The sequence below is a fragment of the Mandrillus leucophaeus genome, unplaced genomic scaffold (genome assembly GCF_000951045.1).
Source record: "Mandrillus leucophaeus isolate KB7577 unplaced genomic scaffold, Mleu.le_1.0 Scaffold334, whole genome shotgun sequence".
NCBI classification, from domain to species: Eukaryota; Metazoa; Chordata; class Mammalia; order Primates; family Cercopithecidae; genus Mandrillus; species Mandrillus leucophaeus.
Genome location: NW_012103521.1, coordinates 310,502 through 330,429, shown reverse-complemented (window position 1 = coordinate 330,429; position 19,928 = coordinate 310,502). Strand labels below are relative to the sequence as shown.

Genomic DNA, 19,928 nt, shown 5'->3' with positions numbered 1-19,928 from the left:
TCTCCATCTCCTGACCTCGTGATCTGCCCACCTCGGCCTCCCAAAGTGCTGGGATTACAGGCATGAGTCACGGCGCCCGGCATGTTACCCACATTTTGATTACTGTAGCTTTGTAGTAAGTTTTGAAATTGGGAAGTGTGAGTTACCCAACTTTGTTCTTTTTCAAGGTTGTTTTGGCTCTTCTAGATCCCTGGTTAATTCCATATGAATTTGAAGATGTTTAACTTTCTTTGGGTTATATTTGTATAAATATGTTATTAATATATGTTTCAAAATTGTCTGAAATTCCTAAAATTCTGATGTCTTAATAAATGTTATCAATAATAATTACAGTTATTTTGTCAAATTGTTATATACTACAGAAATAGCTGTATTTCTTTATCAATTGTGTCATTAACCGTGGCTGGAATAGTCAAGCCAAAAGTCTTTTGTCATCCACAGGCAATTATTGTCTTGGCCCGTCTTGGCCTCCCAAAGTACTGGGATTACAGGCTTGAGCCACCGCGCCCGGCCTAAAACAGAAATACATTAAAAGGAAAACATTAGTAGAAACATTTTGAAGTGATTGTCAGGCAGTTTAATTGAATATTGTGGAATAATATTAAATAATATTAAAGACTTATTAGAGTTCTGAAAAACATAAGGAGGGTTACTTACGCTTGCATGGGAAAACTTTTTTATTCATTGTAAAGACAATAATTATCAATGTACTGCAGATTTGTATTTGAGAGAAATCTGAAGCACATTAAAATTCTTGGTATATACATGTAAATATTTAATGTATTGTTAAAATGACAGCTTTACACTCTATCTTGATTTTTTTAATCATTAGTACTCATTTAACCTCTTAGATATTATCTGAAATAGAAAAAGAAGAATTTGTGAGAAGTAAAACCAATTGTGCCAGTCCTGATTTTGTTCCTGAGCCTATTCCTCACGGCTTGCCTATGGATGAACATGTTTTACCAGGTGGACTAAATCGCTCAATGATATGTTTGTTAATTTTTATGTGATTGATTATAGTTATCTCAAAAAATTTGGACAGTTGTTTTTTGTTCTTTTGATATTTAGAAAAACAATTACAATGTTTGAATATTATTGTGCCTTTGCTATACTTATTAAATTACATATCATCATAGACTTTTATGCCTTCTAAATTTACTTGATTTAAATATTTTTGCCACATGTTCAGCTGATTGCAATAGATTTCACTATCCCTGACTTTATTTAGTATCTCTTAATTATCTCTTAACTATTTCTTAATGACACGCACACACACACGCACACACACACACACTCGTGGATTTTATTTTTATATTAAGTTTTATGAATTTTTTTTTTTTTTTTTTTTTTTGATACTGGAGTCTCGCTCTGACCGCCAGGCTAGAGTGCAGTGGCACGATCTCTGCTCACTGCAAGCTCCGCCTCTCGGGTTCACGCCATTCTCCCGCCTCAGCCTCCAGAGTAGCTGGGACTACAGGCGCTGCCACCACGCCCGGTTAACTTTTTTTGTATTTTTAGTACAGATGGCGTTTCATCGTGTTAGCCAGCATGGTCTCGATCTCCTGACCTCGTGATCCGCCTGCCTTGGCCTCCCAAAGTGCTGGGATTACAGGCGTGAGCCACTGCGCCCGGCCCCTATTTTGTGAAATATTTTATGCGACTTTATTCACTTCAGTGAAATTTCTATGTCTATTCAACAATGCAACGATTTTTATTGCTGCATATTCTCGGTTTGGGAATATGTTGGCCTTTTTTTTAAATTTTAAAATTACTTTTATACTTTGAATTAGTTTTGACAGTTTTCATCTTACAAATAATGACGTTATTTTTCTTCATGAATCCAGATGATGCTGATATAAATTTTGGATACTATGAAGTGGAAGAAAAATGTAGACAATCTTTTGAGGCTTGGCAAGAGAAACAGAAGGAATTAGAAGATAAAGAGAAAGAAACTCTCAAAGCTCAGAGAGATAGAGAAGAAAAACAATTTCAAGAAGAAGAAGAAAAGCGACATTGCTGGATGAAACAATTTAAAGCTGAAAAGAAGAAATTAGAGAATATTCAGAAGGTATTTTGCTTTTGTTTTTCATATTTTTTAAAATCAGTAGCTACCTCTGAAGAATATTGATATTTGTATTGTGGTGCAGATTGAGCTTAATGGTATGACTTTTAATTACTCTCTGATAGAGGAAGAAATTGACTGTGAATTAACAGTATTTAATATGAGCTCCTTGATTAGTTTTTATTGAAATTCATTGGAAGTTCAGACACACTTTTGATCTTGGTGGCCGATGGAGTCTATGAAGTTTCAAGGGTCATCCTGGATAGTCTGAAATTTACAATATAAATTGTTGTTTTTCTTTATATGCTTCTAAACATTGGAAAAAGCAATGAAAAATTCTTGAGTATGCATTAACCTTGCTATGTGGTCTGGCATATGACGTGTAAAACATATTTAAAAGTAGTTCAACCATTTAGGGACAGTCTGTGCCCCACCTTCGTAATTAAGCTACTTCCTTGAACTGGAAACTTTTTGGTGTGAAGTTTTGTACTGTTTTTATTTCTGTCGTTTGTGTTGTTGGTGTTGTTTTCCCCCTAGTAGAGCCACACAATCAGGTCATAGTAGTGGTATATCGATATTGTGAAACTGGTGGATTTTAGGACCCTACTTGCAGGTCATCAGAACCTTAGAATATTTGGATAACAGGCATGACTGACTTCTCTCTCTTTCCTGATTAAAGTTCATTTATACATTAGCCAGAACTCGCTGGGTTTGAGTGTTGCATATAAAGAACATTAGCTTGTTCAGCATTTTTTTAGTCCTCCATGTTGAGTACATTTCATTTCTTACTGTGTAGAAAATAGACACACTAAAGGCTGGGCACGGTGGCTCACGCCTGTAATCCCAGCACTTTGGGAGGCCGAGATGGGTGGATCATGAGGTTAGGAGATTAAAAAAATCCAAAATAAGATTGAGTATAATGTAGATTATTGGAGTAGTATTTGTTGGTTTGTACTAAAATGCATAATTGTTGTTAAGTGTTAGTGGCATTTTCAGATTTAAAAAACATCTGATTTCAATCCTATTAAGCAAAGTTTTCATTTTTATTTGTTTTATAACCAAAATTTGCTAACTACCTTAAGGGCAAAGCATTCAGCTGTGGCCTTAAATGATGCAAAGGAGATCTAACACCAAATCCCACCCTCAAAGAATTATAACTTATTTTTTGAAACTAATTTGCAATTTATCATATAATTATGATTTAAGAAAATGCAATAATATTAGGTGTAATGAATTTCTAAATATGTCCTTCATTATGCCTTGGAACTTAAAAGTTTCCAATGGGACTAGCCCACAAGTTTATGACTGACTCTAAATATATAATTTACTCTCAGTAGTTCTTTCCTGGGTTGTTAGCTGCCTCTCCATTCCCCAAAATAGCAATCACAAATCTCTTAAGAATTACACTCAATTCCTCCCCCCTCGTTATTAGCAAATAATCATATAACTTTTTTTTGCATCAAATACAAACTTTCTCTTTTAATTCCACAGCTATTTAGTATCAATATCTGTATTCATCCTTTTTAAAATTATTACTGGCCTTCCCTCCTATCCCAGTAAGAAAGGTTTCTTCCTTCTGCCAAAGGTTAACTTTTCCTCCTCTACGTTATATTTTATCATTTTTCAACCTACACCTGCTTTTTCCATATGCTGAAACACTCCTATCATCTTCCTCCTTTTTTATTGTTTATAAGCATGTTCAGTTTCCTCCCATCCTAAAAACAAAACAAAAGAAAAATCATGAGATCATTCGTATATTTTTCTTTAGCTGTTCTTTGATTGACTTTTTAAAGGCTGTGTATAATAGGCTTCTTAAGAGTGGTTATTTATACTGTATCATTTTTTTCATTCTCATCCAATTCTAATCCTGCTAGGTTTTTTGCAGCATTACCACACTGCATGAAACTGTTCTTGAGGAAGATAACCAATGACTTCTATATATTATAGTCACATGTTTCTTTCAGCTGTTTTGGCCTCTGTAGTATTTTATGCCAGCAAAAATTTCATGGTTGACCATTTTACTTTCCCTTGGCTTCTGTAAGATCACATTGTCTTGATTCTCTCACATCTTTGGCAATTACTAATTGATATCCATTTTAGACTTCATTTTCTCTCTCTGTCCCTGTGTTTTCCATTATGCTGTTCCTGCATTGCTATAAAGAAAATGCCTGAGACTGGGTAATTTTTAAAAGTGGCACACACTTTTAAATGACCAGATCTAACGTGGACTCAGAGCAAACTCTCACTTATCACCAAGGGGATGTTCAAAGACCTTCATAAGGGACCTACTCCCATGATCCAAACACCTCCCAGCAGGCCCCACCTCCAACACTGGGGAGTAGGGTTCAACCTGAGATTTGGGTAGGAGCTAACAGCATGGATTCTATTTTTGTCCCTTTCTTTTCTTACTTCATATACCTCCTCTCTTGATAATTTCATCTTAATGAATTTCCTAATGTGTCCTTTGTTATATCTTGGAGCTTAAAACAAATGACCATTGATAACAAATCTACAATTGTATCAAAACAGGGTAGACTACATAACTCTCCTACAAAAACTGCATACTCAGAGAACTTTATGTATCTAAAACTGAATGCATTGTCTTGCTTTCTGAGTAGTTCTTCCCTGGGATTCTTAATTTTGATAAGCCACATTATCATCATTAGTCCAAGATAGAAAAATGAGAATAATGTTTTATTCTTCCTTCTTTTTTATTACTATCTTCCTTCCAATTATTGCATTAGCCATCTTCTCATCCATGTACTTTACAGCTCCTTTGTAATTCAAGCTGCCTGAGGGTCTAACTTGGAATATTTACTATATTCTCTAATTGGTCTCCTTACCTTTGGTCTTACATTTCTCACACTTATCCATAGCACTGTCAGACAATTTTTTATTTAAAAATATGTTACTTCCGTGCTTAAATCTCATAAAAAATTCCCATAGCTCATATAAGATAATGATCAAAGAACTTTTCCTAGCTCAAAATGCTTAATAAGTGCTAAAAATTGTTTCTCTTCTTGAAAACCTAGTGATTTCAAATACAGTCTTTTGCATGAAAACTTTCATGATCTAATTATCATGCTCATTATGATTTTTTATATTTTTTCCCTTGTAATAAACTTATTCTCCTAAATTTTGGGTAATGTGTAAATTTATGATAGTGTCTTCACGTTATCAGAAGAGCTTTTGAAGAAGGGAGTTGTATTTTACCGATCTTTGTTTATTCTGAGGAGTCTTATTGAATGTGTTGATACAGAGTTATTGAAAGAAAACCATTACTTTTTGAACTGATTTATGTAAATTAAATGGTATGGCATGGTGAGAAAACAATTGTAACACAAATCCCATTTTACAAATATTATTGTAATTTTTACAATGCCCAACAGTGTTTCAAGGCAATGCATTATATTCTTTGAATAAACATACTCAAATAAACACAACAACTTTCCCAGGTTGCAAACTTCTTTCTGTTCTCAGAATGGAAACCGTAGGTATTATTTATGTGACACTTCAGTTTGAGATTAAAGTTGTTATCCCAGTACTAAAAATTGAAAGCCATTGGTTGGGTTGTCATCTTTAACTATTGTTTACAAATATAGGTTATGAGAATCATATATAATTAATATTTTTGATATTGGAGTATAGTCATATTTATTATTATCATATGTTCAGCAAGAACAGGACAAGATGAATGATGAACTCTATGAAGAAGAGAAAATTTGGAAAGAGAAATTTAAACAGCATGAGGTATCTATATGTTGTTTTTAATTAGCACATTAAACTTTCTTTATTTGAAATACATTACTATACTTGAAATGGTTATTTTTAGATAATACTGCCTAAGTAGTACAAGATTTTAGTTTATTACAGCATTAAAAATTTATTAATCCTCAGAAACACTTCTTGAAATAGAATGTCTTGAAAATGAGTTAGCTGGTTTAGTGAGTGTTGTCCATATAAAATTGTAATTCTAACATTTCTTTTAATGTACCATTTTGAATATTTATTTATGTTCAAAGATTGTTATGAAAGCTTACTCTTTTTCCTAAACACAATTAATTTTGTTTTGAATGTAAGATTATTCTGATTATACATTTATTGAAGTTTTAGTTTTTATTTACTCCATAGGTTTTATATACAATTATTTTAAGTAATTACAAATTTAAAGTAGATATCTCCCATAATCCTGTTATTTAGCTAAACATTATCGTTTTTTTGTATTCCTTTCAAATCTTTTTTAAGTTTATATAAATCCGCTCCTGCAAAAGTAGGTGCCTACTGCACATTGTCAAATTAAAAAGCTGGGTAAGCATGTAAAGAGACAGGGTCATGTGAATGACAAGTGACAAAAAAAGACAATAATAGCTCACCTGTAGATAATCTAAATGTTAAGTATAGTAGAGCTGTTAAAATACCTGTAATTATCATCCAGCAGCAAAATACTTAGACAGGTGATGTGAAAAGAAAAACAACATCTGTAATGAAGTACCAACTATACATTCTAGGGTTTAAAAAATTCAGTATACAAAATTAAATTTCAGTGGGTAAATTTGATTGGACATAGCAGATGAGACCATTAGTGAAATGAGACAGTTCAATAGAAAATATCCAAATGAAAGCACAGAGTAGAAAAAAAATGAGAAAAGAGGAAAAGAGCACAAGGAACATGTGATACATGGTGAAAAGATATGAAATTTGTATTATATCTTAAAAGGAGAGGAGAGAGAGAATGGGGCAGAAGCAATGAAGTAAAGAGATAATGGTTAAAAAGGTTTCAAATTGTTTTTAAAAAATCAACCAGCATATTCAAAGATGAAAAATAATTTCCAAGTAGGATAAATACAAAGAAAATGCCACCTTGGAATAAATAGTACAATTACTGAAATTCAAAACAAAGGGAAAATAAAGTCTTAGAAGCATCTGGAGGATAAAAGACGCTTTACCTAAAAAGGAGTAACAGTAAAACAAATAGCCATCTTTAAGTAAAATGATGGAAGAAACAAGACGGTTCAAAAAACACAAGTATTCAATGATAATGGTTTCTTTATTAGTGTTCTTTGAATCCTGACTCTTCTGCCAATTTCTGGACTCAATTTTTAATTTCCTGGAGTATACACTTAAATATTTTCTTTTTTCTTTTTTATTTTTTGGAGATGGAGTCTCGCTCTGCCACCCAGGCTGGAGTACAGTGGCCGGATCTCAGTTCACTGCAAGCTCCGCCTCCCGGATTTACGCCGTTCTCCTGCCTCAGCCTCCCGAGTAGCTGGGACTACAGGCGCCCGCCACCTCGCCCGGCTAGTTTTTTTTTGTATTTTTTTAGTACAGACGGGGTTTCACCGTGTTAGCCAGGATGGTCTCGATCTCCTGACCTCGTGATCCGCCCGTCTCCGCCTTCCAAAGTGCTGGGATTACAGGCTTGAGCCACCGCGCCCGGCGATACTTTCAAAAAATGTTTTTGGATGCTAGATTTTCTCAATCTTTGTTTGCATATTTGAAAATAGTTTTAGTTTGCTTTCAAAAATGGTCAATTTCTTTGGGTGTAGAATACAGGTTTATACCACTTTTAACAATGTAAAGATATGACTTCATTGCATATTTATTTATTTTTGCCTATGCTATCTATGATTGCAAATTTGATGCCTTTTCCTTACGTTCTTTTGAAGCTTTAGGATTTTTCACTTTATACATTCATCCACACATATTTACTGGTTTTCTACTAGGTCAGGCACTTCTCTGAGTGTTTAAGATATGGCAGTCATAAAACTGAAAATAATCCCTACTTTCAAATATGATACACAATTCCCAAGGAGGAGAGATACAAAGAAAATCACACCTTGGAATTAGATAGTACTATTCAAATTCAAGACAAAGGAAAAACAAAGTGTTGGAAGCATTCAGAGGAAAAAAGACATATTACCTAAAAAGGAGCACAGCAAAACTAACAGCTGACATTCCTTAGAGTTCTGAAATATTGCTAGCATCTATCTAAGTGTGTTGTGTATGTGTGCATGCAATGTTCAGTCTTTCTCCTATGACTTTTTGTTGTTGTTTTTAAGAAAACGTATTTTTCTATTATTTTCTTCCCTTCAGTTTTTCTCAGTTCTTTATTCAGGAACTCCTAATAGTCATGTGTTGGAGTTTCTGTGTTAATCTTCTTTACCTCTGATATATCATTTTTATCTTTGTTATTATTTGTTGTTGGGGGAAAACATCTAATTTTGAATGTTTTTTTAAAGTAATCAGCTGTCCAGCCATTCTATTTTGATTATTTAAGTGAGTTTTTATTTGAACACTTGAAATATGAGGTTATTCCTGTTTAAATTTTTTTCTAAAATATCTTTCTTTAAATTTTTATCTAGTTTATTTAATAGTTCAATTTTCTCAGAAATTGGTTCTTCCTTCTGCTAATTAAAATATAGTCTCATATCCTTTTTGTTAGTTTCCCGTAGATATTTTCTTAATTTTGTTGATCTGCTTACTTTTAGTTTAGGACTCTAGTAAAAATAATATTTTCTCACCTAACTCTAAATATTTCATTAAATACAGTAGTATGTGGTTATCAACTATTTTGGTCATTGAGAAGGGGTAAGATATGTGAGTAGGCTGGTTCTGGATATTGTTTTTATGTAGGGACTATCTGACTTTCTTGGTATCATAAATTTCACAAAATAATTCCTGTTTTTGCAGTCTCAGTACTAGCTGAGTCTTCTCGATCAGAACTCTCATTCCAGAAAGTTTGAAGTCCTTTATTTCTATGTGGTTTTTAGCCTGTGGTTTCCCTTTTGTTGTTGTTGTTGTTTGTTTGCTTATTCTATGTCTTTCTGATTTTATGTTTTCTATCTTCAAGGAAATCTCCAATTTATATCTGGGTGGCTTAGAATACATATAACATTAGAGTATCAACTTAACAACATGATTAAATCTCCTAAATATTAAAAAAGTGTACCCTTTAAGATAAATGACTTTAGTTTCTCTAAATAAATTTTATAGAAACTTTATTAAGATGTCAGTTTTAGTATTTGTTTTCAATCTATATTTCAGATGACATTTTAGTAACATCTCATGTTTAGTTTATGCTGACTACCATGTATCTTACTTTGTTTTAGGAGTATATTAGAAACTTGCATTTACAAATGGAAGAAGAAAGGACAAGATTTAAAGACCAACAGGAAAAAGAAAAAAATGGTTTGTTAAAACAGCAGAATAATGCAGCTGTTAAAATTCAGGCTAAATATAAAGCATTTGTAGCCTATCAAAAATATGGCCCAATTATTAAAGAGCAAGTTGAAAGTAGGAAAAGGAAAGCACAAGAGTGGAAGGAAAAGGAAGCAAAAATACGACAGAAGGAGGAAGAAAATCGAAAAAGATTAGAGGAAGAACAAAGGATAAAAGAAGAGAGAAAAAAGCAAAAGGAAGAGGAAAGGAAAAGGAGAGAAAAAGAGTATGAAGACAAAAAGAATATTATGAAACAAGAAAGAAAGCAACTAATAATCAAGGAAAAAATAAGATTAAGAGAAGATGCAAGTCAACAGCTAATAATAAGTAGTGCATTAAAGAAGAGAGAATATAATAACAAACATTTAAGTCTTGAAGATATTTCAAATGATAAGGGTGATATAGCCAAAAATCTAGTGGATGAAAATTTAAAGAAGCAGGAAGATGTTCTCCTTTGGCTAGCTGAGGAATCAAATATGAAAGAAAATATAGATAGACAGACTATATTAAAAGAATCAATACAAGTACAATTAAAAGAATCTGTATCAAGCCAAACAATTCTGGCGGATTTTAAAATGGAAGACAAAAATGAAAACCTAGCAAAAAAGCAATGTTCAGAAGAATGGGTCAAGCAAGAAAGAAAATATGAAAATGCAGATAACAAAACTGAATTGGGAGACTCTGATCTAAAAGAAAATCTGAAAGAACAGTTTCCACTGCAAGAATTAAAGTCTGATGCAGAAAAAGAAGAAATCATGAAACATGTCATAAATGAGAATATGGGACCAAAAACCCAGATAATATTAGAACATAACCAAGAAATCAATGAAGTGAAAACCAATGAAGCACAGAAAATAATCAAAGATAATCAGCAGAAAAAGATACAAAAAGTAGAAAAAGGGGAGATACAAGAACAGAATGGATTATTATACAAAGATAAGGATACTTTAGTTATTTCAGTGAAACAAAAATCACTCTCACTAACATCAGAAAATTCCAAAGATGTAGGAGAAAACGTAATATTACAAGAAAAAGAAATTTTTTCAAAAGTCAGGGAAATTGAGGGGAACCCTAAAGACAGTGCTTGGAATAGTGGCATTGTGATTTTTAACACAACTGATCCCATGATAAATAAAGAAGGCAAAAGAAATGACCAAGATTATGTGTTAGGTAGACATGCTCCTTGTGAAGACTTGAGTGACTATAATGCAGAAAGCTCCATGGTATCTAAAGAAGTAAACTCTCTTAAATCTGAGATTAGAAAAATTTCAGAAAAATGCCCTGAAAATGGACCGGAACCTGAAAGCATGACCTGCTCTGTACCAGAGTCAACCCTTCTATATTCTATTGAAGAAAAGAGACGAGCCTGGATAAAATCATTTAAACCTTGGCTTGAAATTTTCAAGCAAAATCAACAAAAGAAAATTGTTAGAAGAAAGAGACATGTGAAATGCCCAGCCAACATGACACCTGCTTTGGATAAACTGGAAATTCTTCGATGTGGCCCTTGGGATACTTTACAGCAGGTATTTCTAATTTTATGATACTTTTTCATATTTAATTGCAATTAGCTCTTTAAAATGTAACTTTTCAGATCTTAGAAACAGAAATATTTTATATACAAGAATTGTCTCTCTTGTTTAATAAAGTTATGAATGAAGTATTACCCCATTTGGGAGGGAATATATCTCAACTAAAATAGTTCAAGGCATCTTCCCTAAGTGACAGTCTATAAACAGCTTTGATTTATATTTTTTAATATCTTGAAACCTATGTTCAAGGGCCCTACAGTCATTATTTAAACCTCTAAGAATGGAAGCATACAGAAAGTTAGGGTTAGAATTACAGTAGGAAACGCCTAAGTAAACAGAAGTTTGCTTTAGACTTGAGCCACGACACCACCTAGTGGTTCCTTTTGGAATAAAGTGGATTCCCGGTGCATGACCACTATTGTGAAAGAAGGGCTTGCATGATAGCAGACCCTGGAACTCCTATCTAGAAACAATTATTTAGTTCTGTGCTGTTTAAAGGTGGTGCCTGTATGTCTGAAATGTAAAATAGTTGTCATCAAATGTTACTAATTTTATATGGTTATGGAGAACATTGTTTCAACCAAAATTAAGACACAGAAACTAACAAACGTATGGAAAAAGGGAAAATAATATTTTAAACAGTGTAACACTAGAAAGGACTTATGATTAAAATACATATATTTATCTAAGGCCTGAAAGTCAAATATATTCCATAAAGTTTAGTTTCTTGATAGACTTTCTTGCTAGACAGATGTCTAGGAAAAGGAACAATCATATTAATAGGTAAATATTATTTTGTTTATTCACTCAGCAAATATTCATCTATCCAATAAGATAGTCAATATTCATTGGTGGACTAAATAAAAACAAAGAAAACTCAGTCTTTTCCTTTACAGAGCTTAAACAAATAAATACACACATAAATACATTATGGATCTTGAGAATTGCTGTAAATAAGACTTCAGAGTATCCTGTGAGAGAATAATAAAATAGTGGGATTTTGAAGAGATTTGTGGTATATGAAATAGCAAGATAAGAGATGAGAACTGGGACATACACTTTTAAGTGTCTTTTATTTCCTAGGTAATGTATTTGCCACATCTATCAGGTCTGTAGAGCTACATATAGAATCTCTCATCTGCTCTTCCCTAATTTTTTCCTTAGGCATGTTATCTCTGGAATCATGTTTTAGCACTTTTCTGTCTCTAACATATTGCTGCAGGCCTTCCAATATGATAACATTAGCAATTATTTAATTTTCCTCATGAATATCTGTTAAAGCTAGGCACGAGTGATGGCTTCATGCCTACAGTGTACTTGCTTCAAAAGTGAAAATGAAGTTATAGAAACAGTAGTGTTCCTCCTTTTTCTTGTAGGTATCTGTTCTGTCCAATGAGAAGGAAGTTAAGGTGTGTGAATCTCTTTCTCCTTGGCATTTCTTCTCCAGCTCACTCTCTGTTCCTTCTTTCAAACGCTTGTCAATTTACATAAAATGATAATTAACTTTCTTTTACTTTTCAGAGCAAGGCCTGACAAACTATTTAAATGTATAGAATACCTGAAGATTTGTTGAAATGTGGATTCTGATTCAATAGGTCTGGTGATCCACCCATCCTCCATTCTTGCAATGATTCTAAATGATGATGTTGGTGCTGGTGAATGGACTAATCTGCGTAGCAGTGTTCTAAAGGGCACCATAATCCTCTCATCACTTCTTAAAGCAACTATCTCAAGCTTTTAATTTGGCTTTGAAGCATCAAATAGACAGTATAAAGATGAAAAATATATGTGAATGGGCCATATAGATGCCAAAGTGTTAAGAAAATATCCCTTTTGTGGCCGGGCGCGGTGGCTCATGCCTGTAATCCCAGCACTTTGGGAGGCCGAGGCGGGCGGATCACAAGGTCAGGAGATCGAGACCGCGGTGAAACCCCATCTCTATTAAAAATACAAAAAATTAGCCGGGCGCGGTAGTGGGCGCCTGTAGTCCCAGCTACTCAGGAGGCTGAGGCAGGAGAATGGCATGAACCCGGGAGGCGAAGCTCGCAGTGAGCCGAGATCGCGCCACTGTATTCCAGCCTGGGGGACACAGCGAGCCTCCGTCTCAAAAAAAAAAAAAAAAAAAGAAAATGTCCCTTTTGTTACCAGACAACTCCTGTAAAGAATCTGTTCGGTAGATAGCTTACTATGGTGCCTTTATTCACCACTGTTACTACTGATCCATGGCTCACTTTCTTTTTGACCTTCTGATCTTTTAGCTTCAGATCTCTGTCCTTATTTGACCGCTCACCGCCATCCTTGGGATGTCCTTCTGGAGATAAGCTCAGAATAAGTTTATTGTCTCCCAGTAATGCATTCATTTTGCTTACATTAATCTCTTACTTTGAGACTTCAAGACATAAGTCAGATCTTTGTTTTGTTCATACTTCTTTACACATTGCCAGGCAAATAAAGATACTCCTCCAGTTACAATGAAGTTACATCCAGAAAAACCTACATAGCTTACAACTGGGCAAAATCATCTGGTAACATGGTACACTGTAGGGTATTTGTTGTTTACCCTTATGATCGTATGGCTGACTGGAAGCTGCAGCTCCCTAGCATTGCCTGACATTGTGAGAGATTATCATACTTTATATTGCTAGCTTGGGAAAAGATCAAAATTCAAAATCTGAAGTATGGTTTCAACTAAATGTCTATTGATCTCACACCATCATAAAATTTTTTTAAAATTCTGTGTTAAACAATCTTACAGGAACTATCTGTAATGACTTTCATTACCTGATTATAGGATTGATGGGTGGGGGGTTGAATAAATGGATGAATACAGAATTCCAATAGAAATATCTAATGAATGTAGATGACCGGTTGATGGGTGCAGCAAACCACCATGGCACAGGCCACATGTATACCTGTGTAACAAAACTGCACGTTCTGCACATGTATCTCATGTATACATGTAACCTAAAGTATAATAAAAAAAAAAAGAACTGCAATTGAATGTTAATCTTATCTCCTCATTATTACCAGTTTCACAGTTTAGATAAAGTATATTGACTGAAGAGGAAATTAATGTAAAATTATTGAAGTGTAGTTAATTAGACTACTAAGTTCTATGTTAAGACTGTTTCTAATTTTATTTCTGCCATTTACTGGCTGTGTCACTTTATGCAAGTGCTTGACCTGTATGAGCCTCAGTTTTGTCTTTCACAAACTGGAAGAGCAATATCTATTATACAGGATCGTTGAGTTTTAAAATGCTGTATGTAATGAACATGGCCCAGGACTTCTAATATCACTTGTTAAATGTGGGTCTCAAGCAAGCAAAGAGAAGGACAAATGGATTGTTTTTGAGGGCTGCTTAATAGCTTGTTTCATCAAAAAAGTTCTAAAGTTGAAAATACTAGACCATTGGGTTATATGTAGTAATATCTCAGAAGGGAAGACTAAAGAGCAATAATTATAGGTAATGAATATATTTTTATTTAAAATTTTTAAATGTTTTAACTATTTTCTCTTTTATTTTTCACAGTTTGCTACTAATGGTAACTTGTGTTAAGTAATAACTACCACAAAAAAGGGCATTGAGCTTAAGAATTTTTAAATATTGCTTTATATCATACATGCATAATAATATTTTAGATGCTTAGTAACTTTTAGATCAAGAAGTCTCACTTCTCTTAAAGTAAATTGTGACGAACTGCTATTGGAATGATACATGACTTACCTGAAATTATTTTGTAGCTGTTCTATTCAAGCCACTAGTCAAATGTTGGACTCAGTCCCTTTGCAGCTGATTTTTAAAACAATATTATTTTTCCCTGCCAAATAGATTTGAGTTTGGACCACTGAACAAATATTCTGAAAAAGTTAAAAAAAAAAAAAAAAAGACTTGTTGCTTGCATTACTTTTGTAATTACATTTACCATAGATGACTGACACTTCTTAGGTTGAACTCAAGAATAATTGAGAATAAAGTCTCTAAAAAGTATATTGCTGTGTTAGGAAATTTTATGTCCAATGGGCCGTAAAGGATTTGGGAAAATACAGATGATTAAGTAGAAAATTGATTTGGAATCTGTTATTAAAATATAATGAGTGTTTCATAGCTTCTATAGGTGGAATAGTTCATTCTCAAGTCATGAGAGTCTGAAAGTATAACTTTTTCAAATGTTTTTACATAATTCATTATAAGAAAAAGGAAGTGTGAGTGCTATAAATACAGTTGAGTTTTGCCACAGGCTAGGGAAGTTCATTCATTTATTTATTTAAGAAACATTTACCCAAAACCCCTTGTGCTCCAATTGCTGTTTTTCAAGTTGACCGTACAGTAATGAACACATATGATTACTAATTCTATATTGATCTTAATTTTGAAGCATAAAGTGGTTTTATATATGTGGCGCTTGTCTCTATAATTAATACAAAATTAATTAATACAAAAATTAATACAAAATTAATACAAAAATTTATTTTGATCTCATATATTTGGAAAAAATCTGTGGTCGAGTAGGGAATATATCGCTATACTATAAAGATTTTTTAAAATAGTCAATGAAAAGGGCTTCAATTAAAGGAGGAAATATGAAGCTCCTCATATTCAAAAATAAATACCACTAACAGGGATACTGTAGCAGAATAGATAATAAGATTAAAGGACAGAAATTGCCAAATCATAAATAACTAGAACTTAATTGTGGTTGTATATTTGTTTGCAAGCAACATGTTACTAAATCACGCTGAATAATATAAATTATAATGTTGAGTAGCATTTGTTACTATACAGCTGTAGTTGTTGAATTTTCAATTTTTAAGTGCTCAATTCTAAATAATGTTTTCATTTTTAGTGTAGAGCCAGTTTTCCAATTACAGAATTTATATCTGTTTGTTACAGATTAGGCAATACATAGAATTTATCTCCATACAAATTGATGAGTACATTTTCTTTCTGAAAAAAATATTAAAAATAAATTTGTTTCAAAATTGCTTTAGATTATGAATAATTCCTAAAATGATTTTGAAACTAGAAGTCTTATTTATCTGAAGTTTTTTTTTTTTTTTTTGTCGCCCAGGCTGGAGTGCAGTGGCGCGATCTCGGCTCACTGCAAGCTCCGCCTCCCAGGTTTACGCCATTCTCCTGCCTCAGCCTCCTGAGTGGCTGGGACTACAGGCGCCCGCCACCGCGCCCGGCTATTTTTTTGTATTTTTACTAGAGACGGGGTTTCACCGTGGTCTCGATCTCCTGACCTTGTGATCCGCCCGCCTCGGCCTCCCAAAGTGCTGGGATTACAGGCGTGAGCCACCACGCCTGGCCTATGACTTCCAATTTTATCTATGTTGTTGCAAATGACAGGATCTCATTGTTTTTGATGGCTGAATAGTACTCATGGTGTATATGTACTATTTTTCTTTATTCATTTCTCTGTTGATGAACACTTAGGTTGCTACTAAATCTTGGCTATTGTGCAGAGTACTGCCGTAAACTTGAGGATACAGATGACTCTTCAATATACTGATTTGGTTTCTTTCGGATATATATCTAGCAGTGGTATTGCTGGAACATATGGTAGCTCAGTTTTTTGAGGAATCTCCAAACTGTTCTCCACAGTGGCTGTACTTATTCACATTCCCACCAACAGTGTAGGAGGGTTCCCTTTTCTCCACATCCTCTCCAGCATTTGCCTGACTTCTGCACATAAGCCATTTTAACTGGGGTGAATTGATACTTCATTGTCGTTTTGATTTACATTTATCTGAGGATCAGTGATGTTGAGCACGTTTTCATATGACTGTTTGCCATTTGTATGTTTTCTTGAGAAATATCTATTCAGATCTTTTGCCCATTTTTCAATTGGATTGTGAGACTTTTCCTATTGAGTTGTTTGAGCTTCTTATGTATTCTGGTTACTAATCCCTTGTCAGATGGATAGTTTGCAAGTGTTATTTCCTTTCTGTGGACTGTCTCTCCACTTTATTGATTGTTTCCTTTGCTGTGCAGAAGCTTTGTAACTTGATGCAATTCCATTTGTCCATTTTTGCTTTGGTTGCCTGTGCTTGTAGGGTATTACTCAGGAAATACTTGCCCAGTCCTATGTCCTGGAGAGTTTCCCCAATTAAAAAATATATATATATATATATAATCAGTGTCATAGTTTGGGGTCTTAGATTTAAGTATGTTTAATCTATTTTGACTTGATTTTTGTGTGTGGTAAGAGATGGGGGTCTAGTTTCATTTTTCTGCATATGGATATCCAGTGTTTTCCAGCACCATTTATTGAATAGACTGTCCTTTCTCTAATGTATGGTCTTGGCACCTTTGTCGAAAATGAGCTCACTGTAGATGTATAAATTTGTTTTCGGGTTCTCTGTGCTGTGTCATTTGTCTGTGTGTCTGTTTTATGCCAGTACCATGCTGTTTTGGTTACTGTAGCTGTATAGTATAATTTGAAGTCCGTACCACTTTAAAAATCAAAAATTGGCGAAAAAACAGAGAATGAGCTAATACATGATTATGTTGTTGCATTTATGTATCTTACCTTTGGGCTTGAATTTGTCATAGATGATTGCAATATTTTGTCTTTGTATGTGGGGAACAAAAGAGACCAGATAGCTTAGCAAATTGAGTTGTTAGTAAACATAAGCTTCAACATACAGTATTACTTTTCTTAAATGAATTTTCTAAACAGTTTTGTAAGGCTAATGTTGTTTATATTCATTTTTGTTAAATAACACTGTACACTCCAATTTTCTTGATTCCTCTAGGTTACAACAGTTACATTTCAAGATTTGCCAGGCTGTGTTCTTTCTACACTGGCAGAGTGTACAAATCTTCAGTTTCTATCCCTTCAACGCTGTGGATTAACTTCTTTGCACAGCCTGAGTAATTGTAAAAAACTTAAGTACATTGATGCACAGGTATGCTCTCTGTCCTACTGTTATTTATTTTATAATAAAATGTAAAATGGATTTATGTTTACATTTCAGAAATGATACTTTTGAAGAAACAATTACTAAACTAACTTGTAACTCAGCCTGAAGAGATCAAGTGGTATGGTAAAGTTTTGAGAAGCAGAGAGGGAAGTTTATTGGATGATATGACCTAAAATGACTTATCTCTTTTTGTAGCTAATATGGTTATGGTTTTCATTACTTTTGCTGCACAACAAATGACTATATTACTTAGTAGTTTAAACCAACAATCATCTTATTTATTCATGGTTCCGTGGGCCATTAATTGTGACTAAACTTGGCTGGGCATTTTTTCTGATTTCTATTGTATTTACTGGGTCTCTTATGTAACTGCAGTGAGATGGAAGCTAGAGCTAGAATGTCCTAAATCACTTACCTTATATGTCTACTGCCTTGGCAGAATTGCCTGGAAGATGGGAATCTCTCTGTTATCTGGGGCTTCTTTCCAGGGAGTTTGTAGGGTATTTCTCAAGAGCAGGATCTCAAGAACCTAAAAGACATGCTGCAGTGTGCAAGTGCTTATAAAACATCTGCTTACGTCATGTTGGCTAATGTTTTATTGGCTAAGCCCTGAGGTCATGTGGAAGGGGACTGTATGCATATGTGAATATTGGTTTCTGATGTTTACTGGGAGCTACCAAAGTAACAGTCTATTAAAATCTATCCTCTGGCTTATAATGATTCACATCTTTCCCACATGCAAAATACGTTCATATCCCAAATACACCAAAGTATCATTAACTTAAGGCATCGGGCTCAAGCTTGAAGCACAGGCTTTTCTCATCTAAATCAGATCCAGGTGAAGAGGAGGCTCATCAGGTCCAGTTCCTTGGATGCATCCACTGAGGTGAAGCCAGCTCAACTCAGATATCTGCAATCTAAAATTAAAAATTACCTACTGCCACCCCACATACAATGGTGAGACACGGCTTGATTAACAACAGTAGCCATTCCCATTCAAGATGGGAGAAACAAGAATGACAACATATTCACTTTTTAAAATTCATATTGTTTAAAATACTTTGTTATCCTCTGTGTTTTAAAACAATAATATTTAATACATTAAAAATTAATTATTTATTAGTTTACTTAATATTTTCATCCAAATAGTATAACAGTTTTCAGGGTTATCTTAGAAGTTAAAGATTCAGATATTAATTTGGAGATCCTATCTCATCTTTCCTCCTTTTGAAAGCTTTAAATATTTCATTAATAAGCCATTGAAGTAAAACTAATTGCATTTGTTCTTTGCTTCAGGAAAACCGTATTGAGGCTATTGACTGTGAAAATCTGGAAAATCTCTGTGTTGTTCTTCTTAATAAAAATCAACTGACTTCTCTTCATGGTTTGGATGGCTGCACTAATATTCAATGTCTTGAACTTTCACATAATAAAATTACTCGAATTGGTAAGCACAATGAAATTGTAATATTTAAACATTTATTTCTCATAATCTATTTTGTTTTATTTATTCCTTTTTAAGAGTAGGCCGCCATCACAGATGTGCATATTTTATTTATGTTATACTTTTAAAATCTAGATTAGAAAAATTCAATTATTTTTAATGTCTATAAAGGGAATATGCTATCCCATCACTGGCAACTCTGTAGTTGTTAGCAGCCCCCCCAAGTTAGTATATATGCTTCTCTGTTTCTTTTCCTACATCCAATAGTGATCTGAGCTCTACGGGAATATAACACCTTGATATTGTGCCTTGATATTTTTATGGATCCTATGCTTCCCAAATGCCTCAGCAATTGTTGTAACTGTTTGCTGGTAAACCTTTTTCATCACCACTCTCATTAGCTACATACATCACTTGGACTAATCTTTCCTTCTTCAGATAAAGTTGCTAAATCTACATGAAAGATTCATCAGGCCGAATCTCCCTAAACTTCTCAGTCCCTCCAGAGCTATATCTGCATATCTATGTAACTATATTGACTTCCTTCCTTATGTCTTATAATTTATATAGGTAGCAATGAAAATCTCTTTTCTTACTTGAAGACCAGTCCTTTTATTTTTTTGTTTTAGCAATTTTTTTTGTGGACCCAAGTTTATCTTTTTTTTTTTTTTTGAGACGGAGTCTCGCTCTGTCGCCCAGGCTGGGGTGCAGTGGTGGGATCTCAGCTCACTGCAAGCTC

General features: G+C 33.8%; 1 protein-coding gene across 1 annotated transcript in view; it reads left to right on the top strand.

The window, feature by feature from the left end:
* The window catches only part of LRRIQ1 (leucine-rich repeats and IQ motif containing 1), a 210,788-nt gene that overhangs the window by 12,957 nt on the left and 177,903 nt on the right, over positions 1-19,928 (top strand). The window contains 6 exon segments of the mRNA XM_011988666.1: positions 852-969; positions 1,848-2,071; positions 5,741-5,815; positions 9,175-10,809; positions 17,578-17,730; positions 19,042-19,192. Coding sequence (XP_011844056.1) covers positions 852-969; positions 1,848-2,071; positions 5,741-5,815; positions 9,175-10,809; positions 17,578-17,730; positions 19,042-19,192 — 2,356 coding nt within the window.